Source organism: Rhinopithecus roxellana, chromosome 18 (genome assembly GCF_007565055.1).
Source record: "Rhinopithecus roxellana isolate Shanxi Qingling chromosome 18, ASM756505v1, whole genome shotgun sequence".
Taxonomy (NCBI): Eukaryota; Metazoa; Chordata; class Mammalia; order Primates; family Cercopithecidae; genus Rhinopithecus; species Rhinopithecus roxellana.
The window spans coordinates 53,582,986-53,607,875 of NC_044566.1; the positions used below are offsets into that span (position 1 = coordinate 53,582,986).

General features: G+C 40.4%; 1 protein-coding gene across 1 annotated transcript; it reads left to right on the plus strand.

Moving 5' to 3' along the window:
• The first annotated feature begins 731 nt into the window (after window positions 1–731).
• STOML3 (stomatin like 3) lies at window positions 732–23,803 on the plus strand. Its single transcript, XM_010360797.2, has 8 exons — window positions 732–921; window positions 9,748–9,832; window positions 13,062–13,165; window positions 13,247–13,319; window positions 17,231–17,313; window positions 19,390–19,593; window positions 21,311–21,445; window positions 23,463–23,803. Exons 3-8 carry the CDS (start codon window positions 13,154–13,156, stop codon window positions 23,790–23,792), a joined length of 837 nt encoding a protein of 278 aa, XP_010359099.1. The 5' UTR covers window positions 732–921; window positions 9,748–9,832; window positions 13,062–13,153; the 3' UTR covers window positions 23,793–23,803.
• Window positions 23,804–24,890: the final 1,087 nt, after the last annotated feature.

The following is a 24,890-nucleotide window of genomic DNA, read 5'->3' on the forward strand; positions in this document are numbered from 1 at the left end:
TGTGTTCCAATAACACTTTATGTTTGTTTTTTTTTTATTATTATTATACTTCAAGTTCACACTTTATGTTTTAAAAACAAGTGGTAGATCAAATTTAGCCAGCAAGCTACAGTTTGTCAATTCTTGGTCTAGAAGAAGAAACAGACACAAGTCAAATAATTATGCATATGATAACACGTGCAAAGATCCGGTGGCAAGAAGACACATCAAGCTTTGGAGGGACTGATAGGAGATCAGTGGAGCTGCTTCAGGGAGAGGCACATGAGTGAGGCTGGAAAAAGAGAAAGGGGCAGACCAGCAGGGTCTTGTAGGACACTTAGGAGTTTGGTCTTTACAATATTGACAGTTGGCAATCTTGGATTATTTTAAGCAGGATGATGACATGATCAGATTTGAGTTTCAAAAGATCATTCACTGCAGTGTTAGAATGAGTTGGGTTAAATTTTCTCATCTGAAACATAAAGATGAATATACTTGCCCTGTGTATTGAACAGGTCATTGTGTAATCAGTGATCACACAAGATTATACAAGGTGCACAGAAGTGTTTTATGAAATATAAATGCTATCGAAAATTACACAGTAATATTTTACAGGAAGCAATACCACCATATGCTCATATTCTTTCAAGTTTTCTCTATGAACAAAGACAATCTGAAATCATGAAAGAAATCTTTTTGTTTATGTTATCAGGCTTCCCTTACCAGGGAAACTACTCCTTAGGGAGTTCACTAAAGAGAAGGAATGTCTTTCACTCTCTCATGCTTTCTCCTCTCCCCTCTCCCAAGCACATCTGAGTTGCTGCCTGGACTTCATGCTTAGCTCCAAACTCATGAAAAATTGCCAAGTATAAAAGCTTCTCAAGAATCAGATGGATTCTAGGGTGTCTTCACCTGAGAAGCAGGATAAAGAGAACTTCGTGGGTAAGTTCCTTTTTCCTGTCTTAGGCTTGTTTTTCACATATATGGCAAAGCAGGAGTTGTAGCATTATAGAGAGGTATAGAGTATGAGATATATTTACAGAAATTGACTTCAATTTCATTTGTAGCTCAGGATTTTAAATTCATTGCTTGTGCTGATTTCATTTGCTTCTTGAACAGCAGCCTATAACTTGCTTTATTTTTTATTCAATTTTTGATAAAAATTGTTATTTATTTTTGCATTTCTTCTTTTTGTATTAAATAGCAAACATATGTTGAAGAGGCTGACTTTTCTCCAACTTCAAATATTTTCTGATGATGCTGAGATTAAAAAGAAAAGTTGGTTTGAGCTGCATCATGTTTGATAAATAGAGAGAAGTTGAGAAAAATAAAACTTAGCTTATAAGTACCAACTACTATCCTTAATACTAATGACTATTATGTGTTACAAAGCATTTTGCTTGCATTATCTCTTTAAATTTTACAATAATCCTGAGGTAGATCCTCTTAGAATCTCATTTTACAAATGAGAAAACTGAGCCTTGGAAAGTTTAAAAAGTTGCCCAGGAAGTGATTATGATGATACTGTGTGTGTGTGTCTGTGATGATGGTGTGCGTGTGCATGTGTGTGTGTATGACCTAACCTGTGCTCTATACCTTAAGTTGCCAAAAGAGCCATAGTACATGTTAGAAATAGAGAACACATTTGGCATTATTAATACATAAAAGAAGAAACTAGGCTGCATGCACTGGTGCATGCCTGTAACCCCAGCACTTTGGGAGGCCAAGGCAGGCAGATCACTTGAGCTCAGGAGTTCGAGAACAGCCTGGGCAACATGGTAAAACCCCATCTCTACAAAAAGTACAAAATTTAGTCAGGTGTGGTGGCATATGTCTGTGGCTAAGTGGGAGGCTGAGATGGGAGGATTGCTTGAGCCCTGGAGGTTTAGGCTTCAGTGAGCTGAGATTGCACCACTGCAATGCAGCCTGAGTGACAGAGCGAGACCCTACCTTAAAAAGAAAAAAAAAAGAAAGAATAAAGAAAGAAAGAGGAAAAGTATACATTTAGAGACATTTACGTGAACTGGAAACGAAAGTTTTCTTTTGAAGTAGGCATGGAAACCTTGATAAGCTTGAAGGCGGTAAATATCATCTGGAAATGCAAGCAGGAGGTCTCAAGAGTCCCCTTATTTATCTTTCATGAGACATTTAGTTTCCATTTTAACAGGTCAAGACATCAACTGGGTGGATGGCGTGACTGAAGCTGTATCATCAGTGAGATACTTAAAAGTACTCATGAGTTCTTTTGGTTTCGATTTTTGAATATGAAAAACTGGCACTATCACAGAATGAACAGAATGGGGCTTATATTTTGCAATGTCTGATTTCCTGTGCTTTTGTAGTTTCTTAGGAGAGATGCAATGTGGACCATTCTCTAAGATTTGTGGACTAAGTTTGCCCTTGCAACTCAGATATATATAAAATATATATATTATACAATATAACATATATTATATAAGATGTATCTTATATAATATATAATATATAATACATATGTAATATAGTATATATTTGTATTATATGCTATTTTATATATAATATAAATATAATATAATATATGTAATTATATATACTATAATATAATATGTAATTATATAATATATAATATAATATATAATATAATTACATATATATAATTATATATAATATATAATATAATTACATATTATATATAATATAAAATATAATATAAAACATAATATATAATTACATTATATATTATGATTATATAAATATATATAATTATATTATATATTAATATATAATATATAATATAATTTATAATATGTACTTATGAATACTTGATACTTGACAGCACATAATGACACATATATTTTTCCAGTTGTCACTTATTTTTTACCTTTTTAATGATACATTTGATATTAATATATAAAATTTCAATATATAATATATAAAATATATGTTATATAATATAGTATATGTAATATATATATTTAAAATCTTTATATATCTATTAAGCCAGTGTTATTCAGTCCTGCAAGCATTATAGACATTTCCCTTCACAAATGGTGAGGAAATTATTTAATAACAAGGGACAATGATTTCCCTTGTTGTCCTTTCCAGCAGGAACGTTATGTGAGAGAGTGCTGCTAGCACACTTTATTTCTTTTATGTTTAGAGATGGAGTCTTTCTCGGTCGCCCAGGCTAGAGTGGAGTGGTGCAATCTCAACTCACTGCAACCTCAGCCTCCTGAGTAGCTGGGACTACAGGTGCGCACCACCATGCCTGGCTAATTTTTGTATTTTTTTAATAGAAATCTGGTTTTGTCATATTGCCCAGGCTGGTCTCGAACTTTTGGGCTTAAGCGATCCTCCAGCCTCAGCCTCTCAAAGTGCTAGGATTATAGGCATGAGCCACTGTGCCAGGCCTGGACCAGCTTTTGAAAGCCACTTGTGTGCCTCTGTTTCTAACTCCAAGCTCATGACACCACAAGGGTAGATTAGAATCACCTGAAGGGGTAGGTGATATCTACACTGTGGAAATACTATAAATTAAGGCTTTTTTCCTTTCCCAAGGGCCCAATTGTTAGACAGTTATTATCACATCACTACTTAATAGCTTCTGACAGACTCTTCTGCCTCCCCTTTGTTCTTTTTTGATTTGTTTTGTTTTCTAAGAGTTCAAGTGAATTGGAATCTAAATCACAGAAATCGTAGATGTTCCTGTGAGCTGGTTTGGTTGCCAGGCTAAGAGAGCATTTTGAGTAGGACTATATTCCTTTTCAGCAATTCTGCACTTGCCTTAGAAGTGTTCCTTAATGCCAGCTGTGTGCATAGAGAAAAAGGAAGGAGGGAAGATGTATCACAGGGGATAAAAAGATAATGTTTACCCCTCGTGGTTTACTTTAGATTTCATCTTTGATAATCAAAGTCTTTCATTCTCTAGAGAGAGAACCAGAAAGTTGCTGAAGTTCTATTTTGCTGACTGTATCTTCATAGGATTGGAAATGAACACAGAAAGGGAGATAGAATGGTTAACACTCATCCCCAAGCTCAGGAAAGGTGATTGTTCTCATTCCACATACTTTAAATTTTTCCTCTGGGAAGCATTTGGTCTTCCCTGCTCCGATAATGCAAAGCACTTCCTTTTTGTAAAATTTGACATGATTATTTATTTTAAATTTTACTTTTAAAAATGGTAAATATAGGCTGGGTATAGTGGCTTATGCCTACAATCTCAGCACTTTGGGAGGCCAAGGCAAGTGGATCACCTGAAGTCAGGAGTTCGAGTGCAGACTGGCCAATACGGTGAAACCTTGTTTCTACCAAAAGTAAAAAAATTAGCCGGGTGTGGTGGTGCCCGTCTGTTATCCCCGCTACTGGGAGGGAGGAGAATCACTTGAACCCGGGAGGCAGAGATTGCAGTGAGTCAAGATCATGTCCAGGGGCAACAGAGTGAGACTCCATTAAAAAAAAACAAACAAACAAACCAAAAAACAAACAAACAAAAAAAAAACAGGTAAATATATCAAAAACAAAGAAAACTCAGAACAATGAAAACCACGTATACTTCCATTATTTAGAAATAGCTGCTGGGGGATAGAGCAAGACCAAGAAAGAAAGAGAGAGAGAAAGAGAGAAAAAGAGAAAGGAAGAAAGAAAGGAAGGAAGGAAGGAAGGAAGGAAGGAGGGAAGGAGGGAAGGAGGGAAGGAGGGAAAGAGGGAAGGAGGGAGGGAAGGGAGGGAAGGGAAGGAAGGGAAGGAAGAAAAGGAAGAAAAAGAAAGAAAAGAAAAGAAAAGAAGAAGGAAGGAAGGAAGGAAGGAAGGAAAGAAGGAAGGAGAGAGCCATTGATAATATTTTGGTTAATTTTCTTCCAATATTTTTTCTATTCTATACATATACTTCTATATAATTGTGATTCTACTGTCCCTATAATTTTGCATCTTACTATTTGCTTTTTTAACATCATACCATAATTATTTTCTCATGCTTTTATAAACTTAAAAATATATACATAATATGACATTGTATAGACGTATCATAGTTTGCTTAATTATTCCTGCACTGTTATATGTTCAGGGTGGTTTTCATTTACCACTGTAATAAATAACATTGTAATGGAACTTTGGACATAAACCTCAAGGACGAACTATTTTTATTTGTTGTTGTTGGCAGTGCTGTTTTTCAAACAGAGAGAACTGAAAGCATGGGAGAATTGGGAGAAAGAAGAATGATGCAAGGAAAACATTCCCTCCCCCTCCCCCTCCCCATCCCCCTCCCCCTCCCCCTCCCCCTCTCCTTTTTAGACAAAGTGTCGCTCTGTTTCCCAGGTTGGAGTGCAATAGCACGATCTCGGCTCATTGCAAACTCTGCCTCCTGGTTTCAAGCGATTGTTCCACCTCAGCCTTTTGAGCAGCTGGGATTACAGGCGTGTGCCACCACGCCCAGCTAATTTTTATATTGTTAGTAGAGATGGGGTTTCACCATGTTGGCCAGGCCGGTCTCAGACTCCTGACCTCAGGTAATCCACCTGCCTTGGCCTCCCAAAGTGCTGGGATTACAGGCGTGAGCCACCGTGCCCAGCCCTGTTTTCTTCTAGAAATGATGTGTGAGTGAGGGTACAGTCAGGTGGAATGTATGGAGAAAAATGCAAGGACATATGGTTCTTTGGTTAATTGACTTTTTTGAGGGAAAATGGAATCTTGTCTGATGAACCATGATTTCTATACAAGGACTTTCCAACAGATCATTAATTCTATTGTGTTGCTGAACATCGCCCTGATCCTGTACTTCAAAGCACTTAAAAGTATGCCCTGCATCCATTCAGCATCCTCTGTGAAGCAGGAGGTGGAGACAAAAAATAAAATACCTGCTCTCAGAGCACTAAAAATTTACGGGGAAGACACAAAAGTTACTAAAAATTACAAGGTCCTATAAACAAAGTTATGATAGAGGGTGTACAATCATGTGCCGCTTAACAATGAGGGTACACTCCGAGAAATACGTTGTCAGGTGATTTTGTCATTGTGAGAACATCATAGAGTGGACCTACACAAACCTCAGTGGTACAGCCTACTGTACTCCTGGGCTATAGGGTGCAGCCTATGGCTCCTAGCCTACACACCTGTACAGGATGTCACTGTACTGAATACTGTAAGCAGTTGTGACACTGTGGTATTTGTATATCTAAACATAGAAAAGGTACAATAAAAATAAGAACTATTGTAATCTTATGGGACCACCACCGTATATGTGGTCCATCGTGGACTGAAACATCATTACATGGTGTGTGACTGTACTAGAAACTCAAAAGAGGAGCACCCAAAGGTGAGGGTGACAGAGAAAATCTTCTTGGAAAAGAAGGGGATGTTTGAGCTGAGCCCTGCTGAGGAAAATGTGGGATGCAGAAGTGGGCTGAGGAACACAAAGACCTGTGCGAAGGGACAAGATGTGTGAGAACCTAGGTTACTTTCTCTACTGCAGGGGGTATTCATGTGATGTTAGCACATGGCTTGACTCCCTCATCTGGATCACCTAGACCCATACTGAAAGACCATCGAAAGTCCTGCTACTTGAAAAACAGATTACGAATGTGCAAAGAGCCCATGTGTGCAGCCTGGGCTCTGAGTGGCAGCCTTGTGGTTGCTCCTGCTTTGGGGTGATAGCGATGGGATTCAGCATCCCATTGCCGTCATTGTAGGGGACAATGCCTCCAGGGCATGAAAAGGGACACTCAAGGGGGCTTTGATTGTGTTGGCAAGGTGTATATTCTTAAGTCAAATAGTGGGTTTAAGCCTAATAGTGGGTTTAAGCCTTTCTCTGAAGGTGATTTTGAGGGCTCTGAATTTAAAGAGGAAAGAGTGGGTTGTTGAGAAGTACACAATTTTCATGTAAGAGAGGGGTAGGGGGAAAATAATCAGTCACTCATGCCTGTGTCTGGCTCAGTGAATCTGAATTTTTATATAAGGTAACAGACAGATAGGGGAAAATTCAGGGAATCTGCATTTTACATAAGGTAACAAAGATAAATGGGACAGGGGAACAATCAGATATGCATTTGCGCCAGGTGGACAGAGGGGTGATGCATCTGTAAAGATAAGCTATCCATTTACATTGCTATGGTGAATTTTAACAGAAATGCTTTAGGGTAAACATCTTGGAGCTCAGTAGGAATTTCCTTGTGGGCAAAAATATGGGGGAGGGGTGTAGCTTTTCATCTTGTAACCATCTTATTCAGGAACCAAAAAGAGGAGGTAGGTTTTTGTGATCCATTTCCCAGCTTGACGTTTCCCTTTGGCTTAATGAGTCTGGGGTCCTAAGATTTATTTTCTTTTCACAAGGTAGTTTCACAACTCAGAGAATGGTGCCCACTGAAGTTAGGCTTTTACTTCCCACAGAAACTGATAGATAGGGGATGCCACTTTCTTTGATGTTTATATTCCAAAGGCTAGCTCCTGAGACCTTGAGAAATTTAGTCCTGGGTTGTGAAACTGGCAAGAGGCTTTTCAAAAGATTTAAATCTCAAAGAGGCAGAGAAAGAGTTTATATAAGCTAGTATATCCCATTAATGAAACGATACAAAATAAACATATTTTAAAAACAAAGAAAAAAGAATTTATAATGACAATTTTGTTTTTGTTGTTTTTGTTTTATTTTTTATTTAAGAAAATGCCCTAAGAAAAGGGAGATTAGGGGCCTAGGGTCAAGAAGAAGCCCGTCTAAAGTTTAATCAAGCTGAGATTCGCTTTAAGGTTTTTGCTCACTGTTATATCTCTGAGATTCATCCTTATTTTACATACAGCAGTAGTTTTGTCGTTTTTTCTGGCTGAGTAATATTCCTTTGAATATGAATATACCACAACTTCATTTATCCATTCTACTGTTGATGGATTTGGGCAAACTTCATATCTTGGCTTCTGTGAATAAAATGGCAATGAACATTGTTGAACGTATTTTTCACTCTCATCAGTAGTCATTGCTCTCAGGTATTAGCTGGAAATTGAATACTGAGTCATAAAGTAGGCACCTGTTTAGCTTTAGTAGACACTTCCAAATAGTTTTTGAGGTGATTGTACCAACTTAACTTCTAACAGCACATTTGAGCACTCCAGTTGCTCCTCAACCTTGCTAAACCTGGTTTTGCCAGTCTTTAATGTTTGCTATTCTGGTAGCTGCGTACTGGAATCTAATGGTGGTTTTGACTTTCATTTTTTTGGCGTGTAATGTACATCATCCTATTTTGATTGTTTAAAATCATGTCATAATACTTAAACAGTTATTTCTGCTAAGAAACTAAGACTATGATAACACAGACTTGAGATAAAATATTGTAGGTAGTATTGATCTAATATTTAAATACTGTTGACCAAGCTGAAGTTGAGAAATAAACAACCAAGTCACCTAGCCTGTTTTATTGACTATAATTCATTTCTGTTTCTAGTATCATTTAAGTAGGGGTAGTGATATAAAACATTCTCTCCTACTTCCTGGCTCACACAAGTAGCCAATCTAGCCTTGAGTGTTTGGCCCTGGCTCTAAAGGGTATTTAAGTCTCCCGTGGTGTAAAGAGCTGTATCTAAGCACCAGGAATAATGCTCTGGGAATGTGCCTCTACCGGTGAACCTTGGCTTTGCCTCACTCCCTAAGTCAGTAAAGGTAGACACCACCACTGTCAGTTTGTGGAATTTGTGGGTGTCACCTTACCTAATGAGAGATTAAGATGATGGAGGCAACACTAAATAAACCATGAAGTTTTCTGGTTGCAAAATGAAGGGTTGGCCTTGGTTACCTCTAAAGTCCTTCCAGCTGAAGTTCATGGGTGCCTCTCCTCTTGTCAGTGGCTCTGAGCCTCAGCTTTCATAGCTTATGGCTCTACCTTTTTCTTTGCAGATTGAAAGGAAGGTATTGATTAAATATTTTGCTGCTGTTGTCACAGCTGCACACAGGGGGAAGTCTCCACATGTTTCACCAGCTGCAGACTTCCTAGAAGTAAGTGCAGCAGAGTAATTAACCTGGTATCATATCCGTTTCTATTGGTAACCGCCCACAGGATTCTTCCTGCCCCCTGCATAAAGAAAGACCACAGCATTGTAGTAGAAAAAGAGTTTAATAGATTGGAACTCTTGGAGACATGTTTCCCATTTTATTCTCCAGCACAGCTTTTGGCATAGAATTGATAAAATATTTGTTAAATGAATGAAAAAACCAGGGGCAATGTGTTGGGGGCAGCAAAATCCAGTTCTCTACTAGGAAGTAGGCATATGATGGTGGCTTTATGGTTATGTAACAATTGTCCAGAGACTACACACATTTGTGGATTTGGTTCAAACAGACGATCAAATGTGGTCGTCACTTAGTGACCAACAAAGGTGTTGTGCAGCCCCTTTTTCTTCCATCATCCCCTCAGAGCCTTGTGTAGCTTGAAGTAGGGCGATTTCTGAAGATCTTTGTGTTTAATAATACAATCCCAGCATATTCAGTCAGATTACAATTCAGTCAGAATTGTAATCTTCAAAAGCTGTTCTCAGTATAGCATCCTAGTTTCAACTGTGGGAGCGAGTGGGGAGAGGGACAGGCTGCCAGGAAAAGTTGCTCTGTGTGGTCCCATTCCCTGCTGTGCGTGCTCCCAAGGCTGAGCTGGGAGCCTGCAAGGAAGGTGACAGCAGCACTCACAGCTCCACTTTAACTGGCAGCTAATGAGACCGCAGGCTCCACCAATTCTGCCAGAAGCCACGGCCTGGCTGATTCTAATGCTCCTGTGTAACTCTTGGAAGAATAGTCACATTCTCTTCTCTTGTCTCTGGCAGCATTTCCATTACCTAATGGAGCTGAGCCTCATGTGCACATGTAATGATGCAAGGGCTTGATGGAACTCTAGAGGCGAGCTTGTAGGTCAGTGCGATTTTCTCCGTGACAAATACTTGCTTATGCAGCTGGTGTTAAGACTGTGTCTACTTTGGAAATGTCCAGGGCTTGGCTCTGGGCATTAAGCACAGTTGGTGTCCTGTTGGAGTCCCAGCATGCTGTGCTGCTAGTCATAGCCCCAGAACACCCCAAGGTTTCTGAATACCAAATATTGCAGTGCCAGGAGGGAGGAAATACACCAAACATGGCAGGAACTGTGCTGCCTTCACAATAGTTTTACCAAGATTTTATAAAGGTGCATATTAGCCCAGTGAGATGTGTAAAAGCACAGTTATTACAGCCTTGTCTGTATCGGCAAAATTGCAAATAACCTTAATGATAAATAGGAGAATGGTAAGTAAATTGAGACACAGGTGTAAGGTGCAATAGTATGCAACAATAAAGAAGAATGAGGTAGATGGAAATCTATACACGATATAAAGTAGAAATGTGGGTACAGTGTAATGCCATTTATCACAAATAAAATTTATAAATCAAAGCCAATATTTTCTAAATGTAGATATATGTATGTAAATACATAGGAGTGGGTCTATAGAGAATGCACACCAAACCAGTAACTATAGAACTTCTCTAGGTAAAAGTGGGACTGAGGAGAGGATGATTCGGGAAACTTTAGTTGTGTTGCTTAAATTGTTTTTTTTTCAATGAGAATGTATATCTGTAGGCTCTCATGAATACTAAAAAAGCACTATTAAAATTTGACAAAGATTCTATGAGAATGCATAAAGTGTCTTTCCATCTTGTGTAATGATAGTCTGATTCACCTCCATGTGGGTCCAAAGTTTTGGGAGGTGATATTTTAGAAATTTAAATTTCAGAGTATTCAGGCAAGCCCTTATTGTTCAGAATATATATTTATATGCATTTGGAGCCTATAAAAGGCCATTTGTACTCAAAAGTTTTTAATACGAAATATGTATCTAAAATGTAGTGATTTTCACCTATCAGAATGTAACGACTGAGAAGGTTGGAATGATTTAAGGAGAACAGGACATGTGTGAATATGCACATCTATACTGTTGGTGAGAGTGGAGGTTGGTACAAACTTTTTGAAAGGCATTTATCATCTATCAAAATTGTATGACCTAACACTTCTACTACTAGGGATTTATCCTACACAAGTGCCCCAAAACACACATTTAAAAACATTCTTCAAAGCGTTGTTTGTAAGAGCAAAAGCCCAGAATTCTCCTAAATATTCATGAATTTGGCTCAGGTCTCAAAAAATTAGTGGCAGGAAAATGGATAACTGGGGATGGATTTGAGGTAGTGTCATTTAGGTTTAGTGACTTTCTGCAATTGGATAGGGAAGAGGCAATGATGACCTGCCTAACCTGGGCAACAGGGTGGATGGTGGAGGCATTGACTGAGATAGAGACAGTATATGGCGTTTGTAGAATGAGCTGGCTGGAGATATCTAGTCCTAGTGCTTGTGTATGGAGAATATAAATCAGCTGGAGGAGATAATGGGGATGAGAATGGGGGTGGTTGTCAAGCAGAACGGAATAAGGAGGAACAAGAATTTAAAAGGAGGTAAAATGGGCCGGGCGCAGTGGCTTATGCCCGTAATCCCAGCAATTTGGGAGACCAAGGCAGGAGTTTGACTTGAGGTCAGGAGTTTGACACCAGCTTAGCCAACATGGCGAAACCCCTTCTCTACTAAAAATACAAAAATTAGCCATGCGTGGTGGTAGGTGCCTGTAATCCCAGCTACTCAGGAGACTGAGGCAGGATAATTGCTTGAACCTGGGAGGTGGAGGGTGCAGTGAGCCGAGATTGCGCCACTGCACTCCAGCCTGGGCGACAGAATGAGACTCTGTCTCAAAAAAATAAAAATAAAAATAATTAAAGGAGGTAAAATTGTGACTATAAAGAATGCTAAATTAGAAGAGTCAGCCAGACCTGCTTATTTTACAAACAAGAATCCCTGGCCGGGTGCGGTGGCTCATGCCTGTAATCCCAGCACTTTGGGAGGCCGAGGTGGGTAGATCACGAGGTCAGGAGATTGAGACCACCCTGGCTAACATGGTGAAACCCCGTCTCTACTAAAAAATACAAAAAATTAGCCGAGTGTGGTGGCGGGCGCCTGTAGTCCCAGCTACTCGGGAGGCTGAGGCAGGAGAATGGAGTGAACCTGGGAGGCAGAGCTTGCAGTGAGCTGAGATTGCACCACTGCACTCTAGCCTGGGTGACAGAGTGAGACTCCGTCTCAGAAAAAAAAAAAAAAAAAAATTCCAGAGACTTCAGAAATTATATAATTGATGTAATTAATGCTACAGAGTTTTAGGTGGTTGAAGTAGGACTTTAACTCAGTTTCATCTTATTGCAAAGCAATATTCTTTAAGCCAAAATGCACCTGCTATCATAATGTGTGATTAACAAGAAGAGATCTTATGTGATGAGCCAATATAACAAAACTTTTATGAAAAGTTAGAAATGGCAAATATCAACATCTGACAACAAGTCCCTGGAATACATATTCATCTGTAAATGGGAATAATAGTAGAATACCTGTTTAAAACTGTAGATGTTAATGTATGGCCCAGGAGCCATATAAAAGTAATCTTATTTAATCCTCATCAAATTCTCTAAGGTGGGTAACTTCTAACCCCATTCTACAGATGAAGAAACGGAAACCCAGAAACTGAGTGGTCTTCTAACCTAATGCTTTAGAATTGGTAAGTGACAGAGCTCACATAAAAACTCATACCTCAGGACTTTTCAGGATATGTTTCCATGTGCCACGCTGTGTCCCTCTGGGTATAATAGTACCTACCTACCTGTCTTAGAGGGTACTTTGAATTTTACCTCGAGAATTCACAGGACTCAGACATCTGATGATTCTGGTGTGGATGGTCCAGAAATTATATTTTGAGAACCACTGTTTATGTGTTTTGAGAATAATAAACTATAGCAACCCTAGAAAATGTAATAATAATTATTTCTGCTTATTGTTACGAGATTTTTCTTGGAAGGAATAAGTTCATTTTAATTTTTAAAAACCTGAATAAACATTTGAGTGTGTGTGTGTCTGTGTGTGTGTGTGTAACTACATTCATGGTGTAAATGGATTTAGGTTTCCTATTCAGCCACATCAGGCTTGGCCAGCTGTCTGGATAGGCTCCACACCCATGCAGCTGGGTGGCTTTTTAAAGAACCACATTGGTTACAGATTTGCTTCCTTCTCATTTCCTAGGTGTCAACAGTAAACGGCTTGGTGTATGTGGCTGGCTCCTGTTTTCCCTCTCTTTCCTGTTGGTGATCATTACCTTCCCCATCTCCATATGGATGTGCTTAAAGGTAACACCCTGGGACATAAACTGGGCTCTCTATATGAACTGACAAACCATTAGGACTAAACGTTCTCCCTTAATCTCCTAGATCATTAAGGAGTATGAACGTGCTGTAGTATTCCGTCTGGGACGCATCCAAGCTGACAAAGCCAAGGGGCCAGGTATGAATGACGCTGTGGCTGCCTCTGACAAAGATCAGGGACACCTAATACTACTGCTACCACCTTCAGTATTTTTCCTGGTGGTGCCTATTAAGAGTCAAAGAAAAATTGCTGGAAGCTGGCTTTCTTGCCTTTTGGTACAACAGAAGAATGCCACCTTTTTATGCAAGTTGGTGGGAATGACCACCAGTTTGAGAGTCTGGAAATCTGGCCTGGCTTCCTAATTCTCCCTCTGAGAGATTCAATGAATGTGAGCAAAGGGTGGCTCTGGTTACATTGGCTGAATGTCACTTATTACCAGGACCACCAGGAGAATGTGGGAAGAATAAGAGGGAAAGTAAATGGCCAAAGTAGACCATTAAGTTACTCAACGAGAGTATATTGACAGCTGGTGTCTGATGCTCACTCTTTGAAAAGGACTAAGTGAAAAGCAAAAGGTAATTTCCTCTCATGGTAAGTAGATGCATAGAAAGATAGAGCTGGAAACCATTGTACGATGCCTTTTGCCAAACCCCTAGGTTTTGAAAATAAAGAACATGAGGCCTACATAAGTTTGATGAATGATCTAAGATTATCCTTATAGTTAGAAATAAAGATGAGCTTTCAGGCCTTCTAACATCTAGTATAGTATAGTGTTTATTTCCATCCTTTCTTTACCACCTTGAAAAAGAAAATATTCCAAATAGTCATGTTATAAAAGGTGGTTTTATTCGTTTGTTGTTTTTTATTTTTGCCAGCGGTTGGGGTGTATACTAAAACTATAAGGTACTAAAACTCCCTGAAGTAAGATATTGATTTAATGCTCATAACTTCTCTGAGCATATATGTAGTTGAACCATAGGAAATTGCTGACTTTGTTTTGACTCCCAAACATGGCAATTTCATAGGATTAATTCTAATACTCTGGAAATCAGGGGCTACCAAAAGCACTGTCTTAGAAGGCACAGGAAAAGCAATCGTTACTAGCTATATTTCTCTGATAACATTTGCTTTCTGCCCCCATTATGGCTTATTTGAATAAATTGTTCTCTCTGCAACCGGAAGGTCTCTGGGGTAGGAACTTTCCTAAGCATCACGATGCTCTGTGGGCTTTGCCCTTGGCCATAAGCCATGGATCTGTTAATATATAAAAAAGTATGGGAAACTTCAAGAGGAGAAACTTGTGAAGGAGGCCTCTTGGACTTTTTTTTTTTTTTTGAAACGGAGTCTCGCTCTGTTGCCGAGGCTGGAGTACAGTGGCGTGTCTCGGCTCACTGCAACCTCCGCCTTCCAGGTTCAAGGATTTTCTCTCCTCAGCCTTCTGAGTAGCTGGGATTACAGGCACCCACTATCATGCCCGGCTAATTTTTGTATTTTTGTAGACATGGGGTTTCACCATGTTGGCCTGACTGGTCTTGAACTCCTGACCTCAGTTGATCCGCCCATCTCGGCCTCTCAATGTGCTAGGATTACAGGCATGAGTCACTGCACCCGACAGCCATTTCAAGTATAATCTCACTTGTCTAATTTCATAAACGACCTAAGAAAAAGAAGGTAAAAACTACTTACAGATATTTTCGTGAGTTTGGCAAAGCAAGAATCCTTCAACTGAGGTATAACAGTCCAAGATTAACTTCTTCCTGGTTGTGTTCCACCTGATGGGGCTAAGATTATAAGTTAAAATAAAATTGGATCCAAGAGAAGCAGAACAGCCAGAACTTGGAGGCCTCTAGAGAAAAATACATCACTTTTAAAAGAATTTTCCCTGAAGATTTCACCACTAAATGTCTCAGGATAACAACTCTCATCATACCTGTCTCTGGGGTAATGAGTTACCTCAGAATGTCATAAGGACAACAGGGAAACGAGCCAAATTGCTAATGGAAAACCTTTCCACTTTTATAAATTGTAAATTATTCTTGAATCATAGCTGACACTTCATGAGCATTTAACACATACCTGGTGCTGTGGTTAGTACTTTATTTCATTATCATGTTGAATCAGGCTTAATCTTCACTACCAGCTTATATCTATTAGGTAACCGAAGTGTTGGGTGAGTTTTCACTAGTCACAAGGCTACTAGGTAGTAGGGCTGGGACTTAACTCTGTCTAGTTCTCAGGTCCATGATTTTAACCACAGTGACCTGGCACCAAAAATAGCAGTAAGGTTTAGAGGCCAAAAGAAAGAAGCACTTTAGCAGCATATTTGGCAGATACTGCCACCCCTTTACGTGGTGTTCGGCTCCAGAACTGGTTTCTGCTGTGAAAACAAAAACGATAGTGCAAAGCCTTCTTGATTAATGGAAATAGATTAGTGTCCCCATCTTGCCGACATGCCTTGTGGTTCTAATCTTTGTAACTCTCACAGTAAAGAACAACATTCACCAGGGTAATGTTAAGAGTTCCCAGGGTCCTCTAATGAGCTTTCTTACGCCCATCCTTCCCTGACCCAGCCCCAACTTTAATGCCTCACAAATCAGAAAGAAGTAGATGTGTTTACAGCTGGAGAATGCTATTGCACATGAATTAGATCATGGCTGTGGAGAAACTATTAATTCTGGAATACATTGATTTAGAGGAATGCGAGCCCCTGGGAAGATTTTAATTCAATAATCCTATATTACTATTTAAATTGACTGAGAATGTTGGCAGCCACTGATATTCAAAGTCAAAAGTCTATTACTTGAATCTGTTACGTGAGTGTCTTTATTTTAAGGAAACTACTTTCCAAAATATTTTTTCGGTGGAGTATTTTAGAGCAAATACAAAATACCGGATCATGTCATTTTACCTGGGAACACTTTAGTCTGTGCCTCTGGCTGATAAGGACTTTATTAACACCATGCTGCTATGGTCTGAGTATTTGTGTCCTCGCAAAATTCATAGGTTGAACCTAATCACCAGTGTAATGATATTAGGAGATGGGCCCCTGGGAGGTAATTAGATCATAAGGGAGTCATCCTCATGAGTGGCCTTGTAAAAGAAGTCTAAGAGACCTGTCTTGTCCCTTCCAGGACACCACATGACCATCTATACACCTGGAAATGGGCCCTCACAAGGCACTGTATATATATGCACCTTGATCTTGGACTTTCCAGGCTCCAGAACTATATGAAATAAGCTTCTGTTGTTTATAAGCCACCCAGTTTATGGTATTTAGTTGCAGAAGCCTGAACAGACTAAGACACATGCCATTATCACAACCAGTACAGTGAACTAGAACACCTTAATATCTTTTTTTTTTTTTTTTTGAGATAGAATTTCACTCTTGTTGCCCAGGCTAGAGTGCAGTGGCACCATCTCAGCTCACTTCAGCCTCTGCCTCCTGGGTTCAAGTGAATCTCCTTCCTCAGCCTCCCGAGTAGCTAGGATTATAGGCACACATGACCGTGCCCAGCTGATTTTTTAAATTTTTAAAAAATTTTTAGTAGAGATGGGGTTTTGCCATGTTGGGCAGGCTAGTCTTGAACTCCTGACCTCAGGTGATCTGCCTGCTCTGGCCTCTCAAAGTGCTGGGATTACAGGCATGAGCCACCGTGCCTGGCCTTAACAAATCTTTTAATATGCATTCTGTGTTCAAATTTCCCACTTGTCCCAAAGGTGCTTTTCACAATTGGTCAGAATATTATTTTTAATTAATGTCAAAGTAAACACTTGGATAGAAGCAGATTGTTTTAAAAATAAAAACCAAAATTAAATGTCAGGGATCTTTAGCTTCTTACTAAAAGACTTTATTTCCCAGGCAATTCCTTTTCCTTAGTCGCTGACTTTTAGAGGATGAATCATTTTCCTCAGAGTTTCACGTGTTCATACTGAAGATCATCTGAGAAACATGTATCGCCCCATGTAAGTGATGCACCATACTGCTATGAGACTACTTGTAGTTATTTTCAATAGAGCAACATTTTAAACTGATTTCTTTTTTCTCATAGGGTTGATCCTGGTTCTGCCATGCATAGATGTGTTTGTCAAAGTTGACCTCCGAACAATTACTTGCAACATTCCTCCACAAGAGGTAGTACTGATGAAGGATATGTCACTCGAAATTAAAGGTGTATTTTCCCTATTGTACGGACAATTACAACTTTATAGTACACTTTTAAACTACAGGAGGGGAAGTGAGCTGAGTACCCCCAGAGACCTGCTTGAATTGCCCTTGGTGGTTCCTGAAACTACCAAGAATTTGTTTTGCCAAATGAGAATGAAGCCAAGAGCAAGGAGACTTAGAATTGGCCTGGTGTGAGAAAGCCTGACAGCGGAGACCTAGTCAGCAGGAAGGCTGAGCTGGAGAATGACAGAGCAGAAGCTTGAAAGAGACGGGCACTGTATAAAACAGCTGAATAGAATCTGACAGAGGGCAGATGGAGGGCAGTGGCTGTTTTTGATTCTACCCTCTCTATCACCTTCTCTGAAGAATTTTTCATAATATCCACATGAGTACCATTTGCTTTTGACTTTAAATTATTTCTGTGTTTGGATGCAATAGAGGGGCAGGCATAAGGACAGAGGAGAGGCTGTCAGGGCCCACTCGTGTTTGTATTTCACATAAGTCTTCTTCATTTTTTTTTTTTTTCGAGACAGAGTTTCACCCTTGTCGCCCAGGCTAGAGTGCAGTGGTGCAATCTCGGCTCATTGCAACCTCCGCCTCCCGGGTTCAAGCGATTCTCCCAAGTAGCTGGAATTATAGATGCCTGTGACCGCACCCAGCTAAGTTTTGTATTTTTAGTGGAAACAGGTTTCACCAAGTTGGTCAGACTGGTCTCTCGAACTCCTGACCTCAGGTAATCCGCCCGCTTCGGCCTCCCAAAGTGCAGTGATAACAGGCCTGAGCCACTGCACCCAGCCCACATAAGTCTTTTAATTCTTGAAATACTACAAGTAAATGACCAAAACAGTAACTCAGCAATAGGGAAGAGGAACAGAGTTACTAATTATCACGTCACCCTCTCATAACCAAAGTGGTTCAGGTTAGAGGAAAAGAAATGCAAGACCTAGGATATGGGAGGGCAATGGTGATAAGAAGACAGAAAATCAACATTTATAAATATATGTTAATTTTCTTCTGTCTGGTTCAGGAAACTCAGCCAGGACTCAAACATGATGTCTTCATGTCACTTAGGAACTGCAGAATACTTACTTTTGAATTCAGCCCCGGGTCAGACGTGGTGGCTCATGCCTGTAATCCCAGCACTTTGGGAGGCTGAGACAGGAGGATTACTTAAGGTCAGGAGTTCAAGACCAGCCTGGCCAACATGGTGAAGCACCGACTCTACTAAAAATACAAAAAGTAGCTGGGCATGGTGGCATGCACCTGTAATCCCAGCTACTCAGGAGACCGAGGCAGGAGAATCAGTTGAACCTGGGAGATGGAGGTTGCAGTGAGCAGAGATTGTGCCACTGCTCCAGTCTGGGTGACAAAGCCAGACTCCGTCTCAAAAAAAAAAAAAAAAGACTTCAGCTGCAGTCAGGAGAGGTTGGGATGCTTTAGTGACCTCTGGTAGGGACTTTTCTGGCTCTGTAATGGACAGTTCTAGGTTCTGCTTCCATAGTATACCCAGAAATCTCTCATTTGCTCCAAAACATCCTGTCACATTATTCCGAATGATTGATGCTGAGCCTCTCCATAGAGCTAAATCGATTTTTCTTTACATGGTCTCTGGTGCCATCTGTGTTTTCTAAGAAGCAGTGCTTCAAGTCTGATAAAAACTGAAAACCAAAGAGTACAGGTATCAGGGAAACAAGCGTTCTACCTCTGCTTTGAAGACTGAAGATAATAGAATGACAGAAAGGCTGTACCGTTACATTTAAAATGGAAGGGCCTGTTCAAGTCAAGGGTTTCTGCCTATAGGATGTAAAGCTTCTTAAAGATGAAGTCACAGGGGTAAGTATAATGACAGCTTTAGAGGAATTGCGTATCAGCTGGGAAGATATTCTATCCAAGCCAGAACAGGTTTTAGGTGACTGTAGCATGAGTTGTTGTAACTGCTCTCCTTCTGTGGAGGATGGCTCTTGGGCCATCCTCATTTCACACACTTTGTCAGTAGTGGTGAAAGTCATAAATAAGTGATTTTGCCCTGTTTGTACTCGACAGATTCTTACCAGAGACTCCGTGACTACTCAGGTAGATGGAGTTGTCTATTACAGAATCTATAGTGCTGTCTCGGCAGTGGCTAACGTCAATGATGTCCATCAAGCAACATTTCTGCTGGCTCAAACCACTCTGAGGAATGTCTTAGGGACACAGACCTTGTCCCAGATTTTAGCTGGACGAGAAGAGATTGCCCATAGCATCCAGGTAAAGATACTATGAACTAATAGCCTGTATCTTTAAGTCATTGATTTTAATTATTAGTGATGATGAAATATCAGCAGTTCAAAGCATCCCCACCACATACATGCTTGCACACACTCACACACAGACAACTGCTCTAGAGGTGAGCTTCAGTTGTGATTTCACTTACCTGTTACCACAAGAAATATATTTAAATATCTGAGTGCAAGAAGGCAGTTGCTGAAATTGTGCCCCTTATCCATTTTCTTTGGAATTCAAAATTATGAATTAATATCTTACCAGTAGTCTTTTCTGAAGAAGTTAGAGATCAGATTTATTTTTAGCTTAGATTACTCCAGGAGTGCAGCCATTTCTCAGGTAGCCTATATATTTAAATAGTGTGAAAGTTAAATTCAACTGAGACACCATAGACCTGTCATCTCTAGAAATTCTTACACCATGCCACCAATATCACTAATAACATTAATAGTAATGATAATTATAGTATCAATAAAGATGTAACAGCCATTGATCCCATCTCTTACACACATGAGTTTATGAACAAGAATATTTCTGTATTTTCTTAGATCAATTGGATTCTGAGCTTCCTTTCTTTAAGTTAATTATATAAAGGCATTCAACTTTGGTTCTTCTTGGCCTCTCCTCTAGTCCCTAAGGTAGAGGAAAGATCCCAAGCTTTTATGAGGCAGTATGAGTTCTGCATGATAATTCTCCATAGTGTTTATATGTGACCCATGAATTTAAGAGCTCAAAGGTATCCCATCCACAGCCAGGTCATTGACTTCTTGTGAGGTGTCACAATATCTTAGTGTCCTGCAGGGATCACAGAAAGGCAAGGGAGGGATCACTTGCTATTTGGTAGCAGAGATCTCTGCCCCTACCCCTTTAGGGGAGCTATCCTTCTGGTCCTACCATTTCTCAAGACATTCATCTTCTCCAGGATGACCAGCAAGATATCTTCAATGGTTTTAAAAATGTATCTTGCAAATATAAAACATAACAGAAACGTGCATCGTATCACCTGTCTTTCTTATTAGTCTTTTCTTTTGGTTTTAAGCTTTTACAAAGACAAGCGTATCTTTGAATTTACTGCTTCTGCCTGGAAAATATGCCTTGCTTCTTCTTTAAAGCTGGCCATAGAGCAGAAGTTAAACAGAGTGAGATAAATAATATCTCAAAAAGGACTCAATAATTGTATGTGCTGAGTCATTGCTAGATACTGAGAGATATCTTATATGCATTGTCTCCAAATCTAATAACAGTCCTGAAAGAAAACCTTTTATAAGTAAGAAAACTGAGAGCCAGATAAGTTCAGAAACTGTCGCGATGATTCACAACTGCAAATGGCAGAGCCAAGGCAAAATCCAGGTCTGTCTGAGAAACCCATTCATTGCTGCCTGCTTGATACCAGCGACAAGCAAATTTGGGATATTTGCTCAAATCTAGACGGATCTCATATACCTCCTTGGGAATGGTTTTGGGGTAGATCCTGCTGATAGACACCCACTAAAAGGTCTGCCATGAGATTCACTTTAAATTCCAGAAAATGATCAATAAGAAGGTTAACTCTTATTCTCCTCCCAAATTGTCTCACTCCAAATGCTGTAAATGCAACAACAACAAAAAAAGAAAAATGTATCTTGCAAATATAAAACATAACAGAAACGTGCATCGTATCACCTGTCTTTCTTATTAGTCTTTTCTTTTGGTTTGGAAACAGACTTTACTTGATGATGCCACCGACCTGTGGGGAATCCGGGTGGCCCGAGTGGAAATCAAAGATGTTCGGATTCCCGTGCAGTTGCAGAGATCCATGGCAGCTGAGGCTGAGGCCACCCGGGAAGCCAGAGCCAAGGTGAGGGCTGTGCAGTTCACACATGGAGGGAGAACCGCCTAGCACTGGGGCCAACAAGGATAGGACTTGAACAGAAGATTGGGTCTCTCAATTATTTTCCTAAGAAAGGGGTTTCTTTTCCCAGTTTTACTGAGAATTTTCCCTGAATTAAAAGGTAACCAGCAGCCTACTGTACCTTGAGGAAGTTTGGTAGCAGGTCTTGCGTTAAGAGGACGCTCAGTAACATACTGAGCGACTTAGCCAAGTAGGTCCCAACTCCAGCCGCATGTCAGTGTTCCCCGGGGAGAATTTAACAAAACAAAACAGAATACCAAGTTCCAAGTCTCATTCAAACCCAGGCTTGAAGCAGTCTGGAGTGGGCTAAGAAACCTATATTTTCATAAAGCTGGGGACTTAAATGTAGCCAACATGGAACCTGTCTTGTGCATCGTTGTTCTTATATATTAGATGTTGCTGGAATAAAAGGGGGCAATTAAATACAATGCAGGTAAGAATTACAAAATGGAAGTGTACCCTGGCTCTGAATGTCCTTGAATCTGTTGAGATTCTGGCTTTCATGCCTGTGTGGATAGCTTTCCTGAAGTATCAGAAACCAACTGGGCTTTGAAGCCTGTGTGTATCCTCTTTGGAAACTTACCTGTTAGCTGATGAAGGTGTTTCTTTGACTCATTTCTTTTTTTTTTTTTTTTTTTCTTTTTTTTTTTTTTTTGAGACGGAGTCTCGCTCTGTCTCCCGGGCTGTAGTGCAGTGGCCGGATCTCAGCTCACTGCAAGCTCCGCCTCCCGGGTTCACGCCATTCTCCTGCCTCAGCCTCCCCAGTAGCTGGGACTACAGGCGCCCGCCACCTCGCCCGGCTAGTTTTTTGTATTTTTTAGTAGAGACGGGCTTTCACCGTGTTAGCCAGGATGTTCTCGATCTCCTGACCTCGTGATCCGCCCGTCTCGGCCTCCCAAAGTGCTGGGATTACAGGTTTGAGCCACCGCGCCCGGCCTCTTTGACTCATTTCTGACTCACCTCTGGTTTATCTGCTAAGCTCCAGCAGCTTCCAAGAAGGGATTCGGCAATGAGAGAAGAGAGATCACTTTTGCACACGGGCAGATGGCCACAGATAGGGCAACTGAATCACTCTTGGACAGTCTGAGAGCTCGAAAGAGTGATGTACTTAAGAGATTGCCAGTGTTACAAGGGCTGGCACTTATTGCTACTTGTAATCAAGAGCCAGGAGAACTAGAAACAATTCTCGGTTTGTAAGAATGACACCAAAGTGGCAACAGAATGAACTTAAAAACATCTAAGATAAGTAAAAATGATCAAAAGGTCAGTTAGAGGCCTTGAATTTCAGACGTCTCTGGAAATGAACGCAGCAAGTTGTGAGGCTCCAAAGTGCTTTAAGGCGGCTGGGCGCGGTGGCTCAAGCCTGTAATCCCAGCACTTTGGGAGGCCGAGACGGGCGGATCACGAGGTCAGGAGATCGAGACCATCCTGGCTAACACTGTGAAACCCCGTCTCTACTAAAAAATACAAAAAACTAGCCGGGCGAGGTGGCGGGCGCCTGTAGTCCCAGCTACTTGGGAGGCTGAGGCAGGAGAATGGCGTGAACCCGGGAGGCGGAGCTTGCAGTGAGCTGAGATCCGGCCACTGCACTCCAGCCTGGGAGACAGAGTGAGACTCCGTCTCAAAAAAAAAAAAAAAAAAAAAAAAAAAAAAAAAAAAAAAAGGCATTAGTAGGGTATGTGCCAAGTATTCATTTGTATTCAAGAGAGTACTTTTACGTTTGTTTGACAATAAAATCTAGGGACCTATCATTTGTAAAATATAACTCCTTACTTCCTGCAACCTCCTTGAATTTCTCTAATTACGTTAGGAAGTGAAACTCTTATCCTGGCCAAAGAAGTAGATGAAACACATGTGGCAACATGGGGACTAGGGAGAGGGGTATCAATACAGACCCAGGAAAAAAAGGCACTAGTTACAGTGTAAAGTTTTATTTCTGAGCAATTTTTTTCTGTCATTTCAGGTCCTTGCAGCTGAAGGAGAAATGAATGCTTCCAAATCCCTGAAATCAGCCTCCATGGTGCTGGCTGAGTCTCCCATAGCTCTCCAGCTGCGCTACCTGCAGACCTTGAGCACAGTAGCCACCGAGAAGAATTCTACAATTGTGTTTCCGCTGCCCATGAATATACTAGAGGGCATTGGTGGGGTCAGCTATGATAACCACAAGAAGCTTCCAAATAAAGCCCGAGGTCCTCTTGCTACCGGTAGCCAGTTATTGCATAGAGAGTGGTATCTATTCCTACGGAGAAGCCAGCAGTTAGAAACGGAGAGAATTCCAACACTATTCATGTAACAGTAACTCCACAGATGGAAGAGCATTGGCAGGAAAAAGCTCTAGAGGCTATATGGAGAAAAAAAAAAAAAAAAAAGCAAAAATGTGACCTGTATATTACTTTTATTTTTAGGACCATAATCAACTTTGTAATATTCTTCTATAATTAATTAGTAGTGGTCTCTGACTTTATAGCAGGGACTTTCTGGTAATATGAGAAGAAATCATTGGGTGACTGTGACTAATGTTTCAGAATTACTTTTTTTTTTTTTTTTTTTTTATTATACTCTAAGTTCTAGGGTACATGTGCATAACGTGCAGGTTTGTTACATATGTATACTTATGCCATGCTGGTGTGCTGCACCCATCAACTCGTCAGCACCCATCAATTCATCATTTATATCATGTATAACTCCCCAATGCAATCCCTCCCTCCTCCCCCCTCCCCCCTCCCCATGATAGACCCCAGTGTGTGATGTTCCCCTTCCCGAATTACTTTTTAACTGTTGTACGAAGCACTCCAGATGATGTATAAAGTAACATAGGCTTCATATTTACACTATATATTTGCTTTATAATTCCAAAGTAGTTATTTGCTAAATCTCCAGTGGTTGCAATCAAACCCCACAATGCTGAAAACAGATTGATTTTGATGTTAAGAACAAAAGAAGTATGGAAACTTCTAGGCTCAGACATGTCCCCTGTGCCACAAGGCAAACTGCGTTCAGCCCACAGTCCAGGTCTCTTGCTGCATGTCCTGCAGGGAGTGGCCAACTCTCCACCTCCCAGCACCATTGTCAGAGGCTGGGACAGGGCACATGAAAGCGGCCAGCTCCTGTCAACTTATTCACTTACAAGGGAGAATGCTTGGAAAGGTTGCGTTGGTTGAAACCACTGAGGAGCACCACCCTGGGGATTCCATATTTTCACTCTGTTCTTAGTCCCAGGAGCGACAGGTAATCGAGAATGTTTGTGAACTCTATCCATATCCCCTCCCCCACCTGCCAAATAACCTGTTAAAAACAAAGAAGGCATAGAATAGAAATGAATTGCAAAAGTTACATTGTGGGAGGTTATTTCATTGCTATGGTGCAATTTCGTTTTGGAATCAGTTTTGAG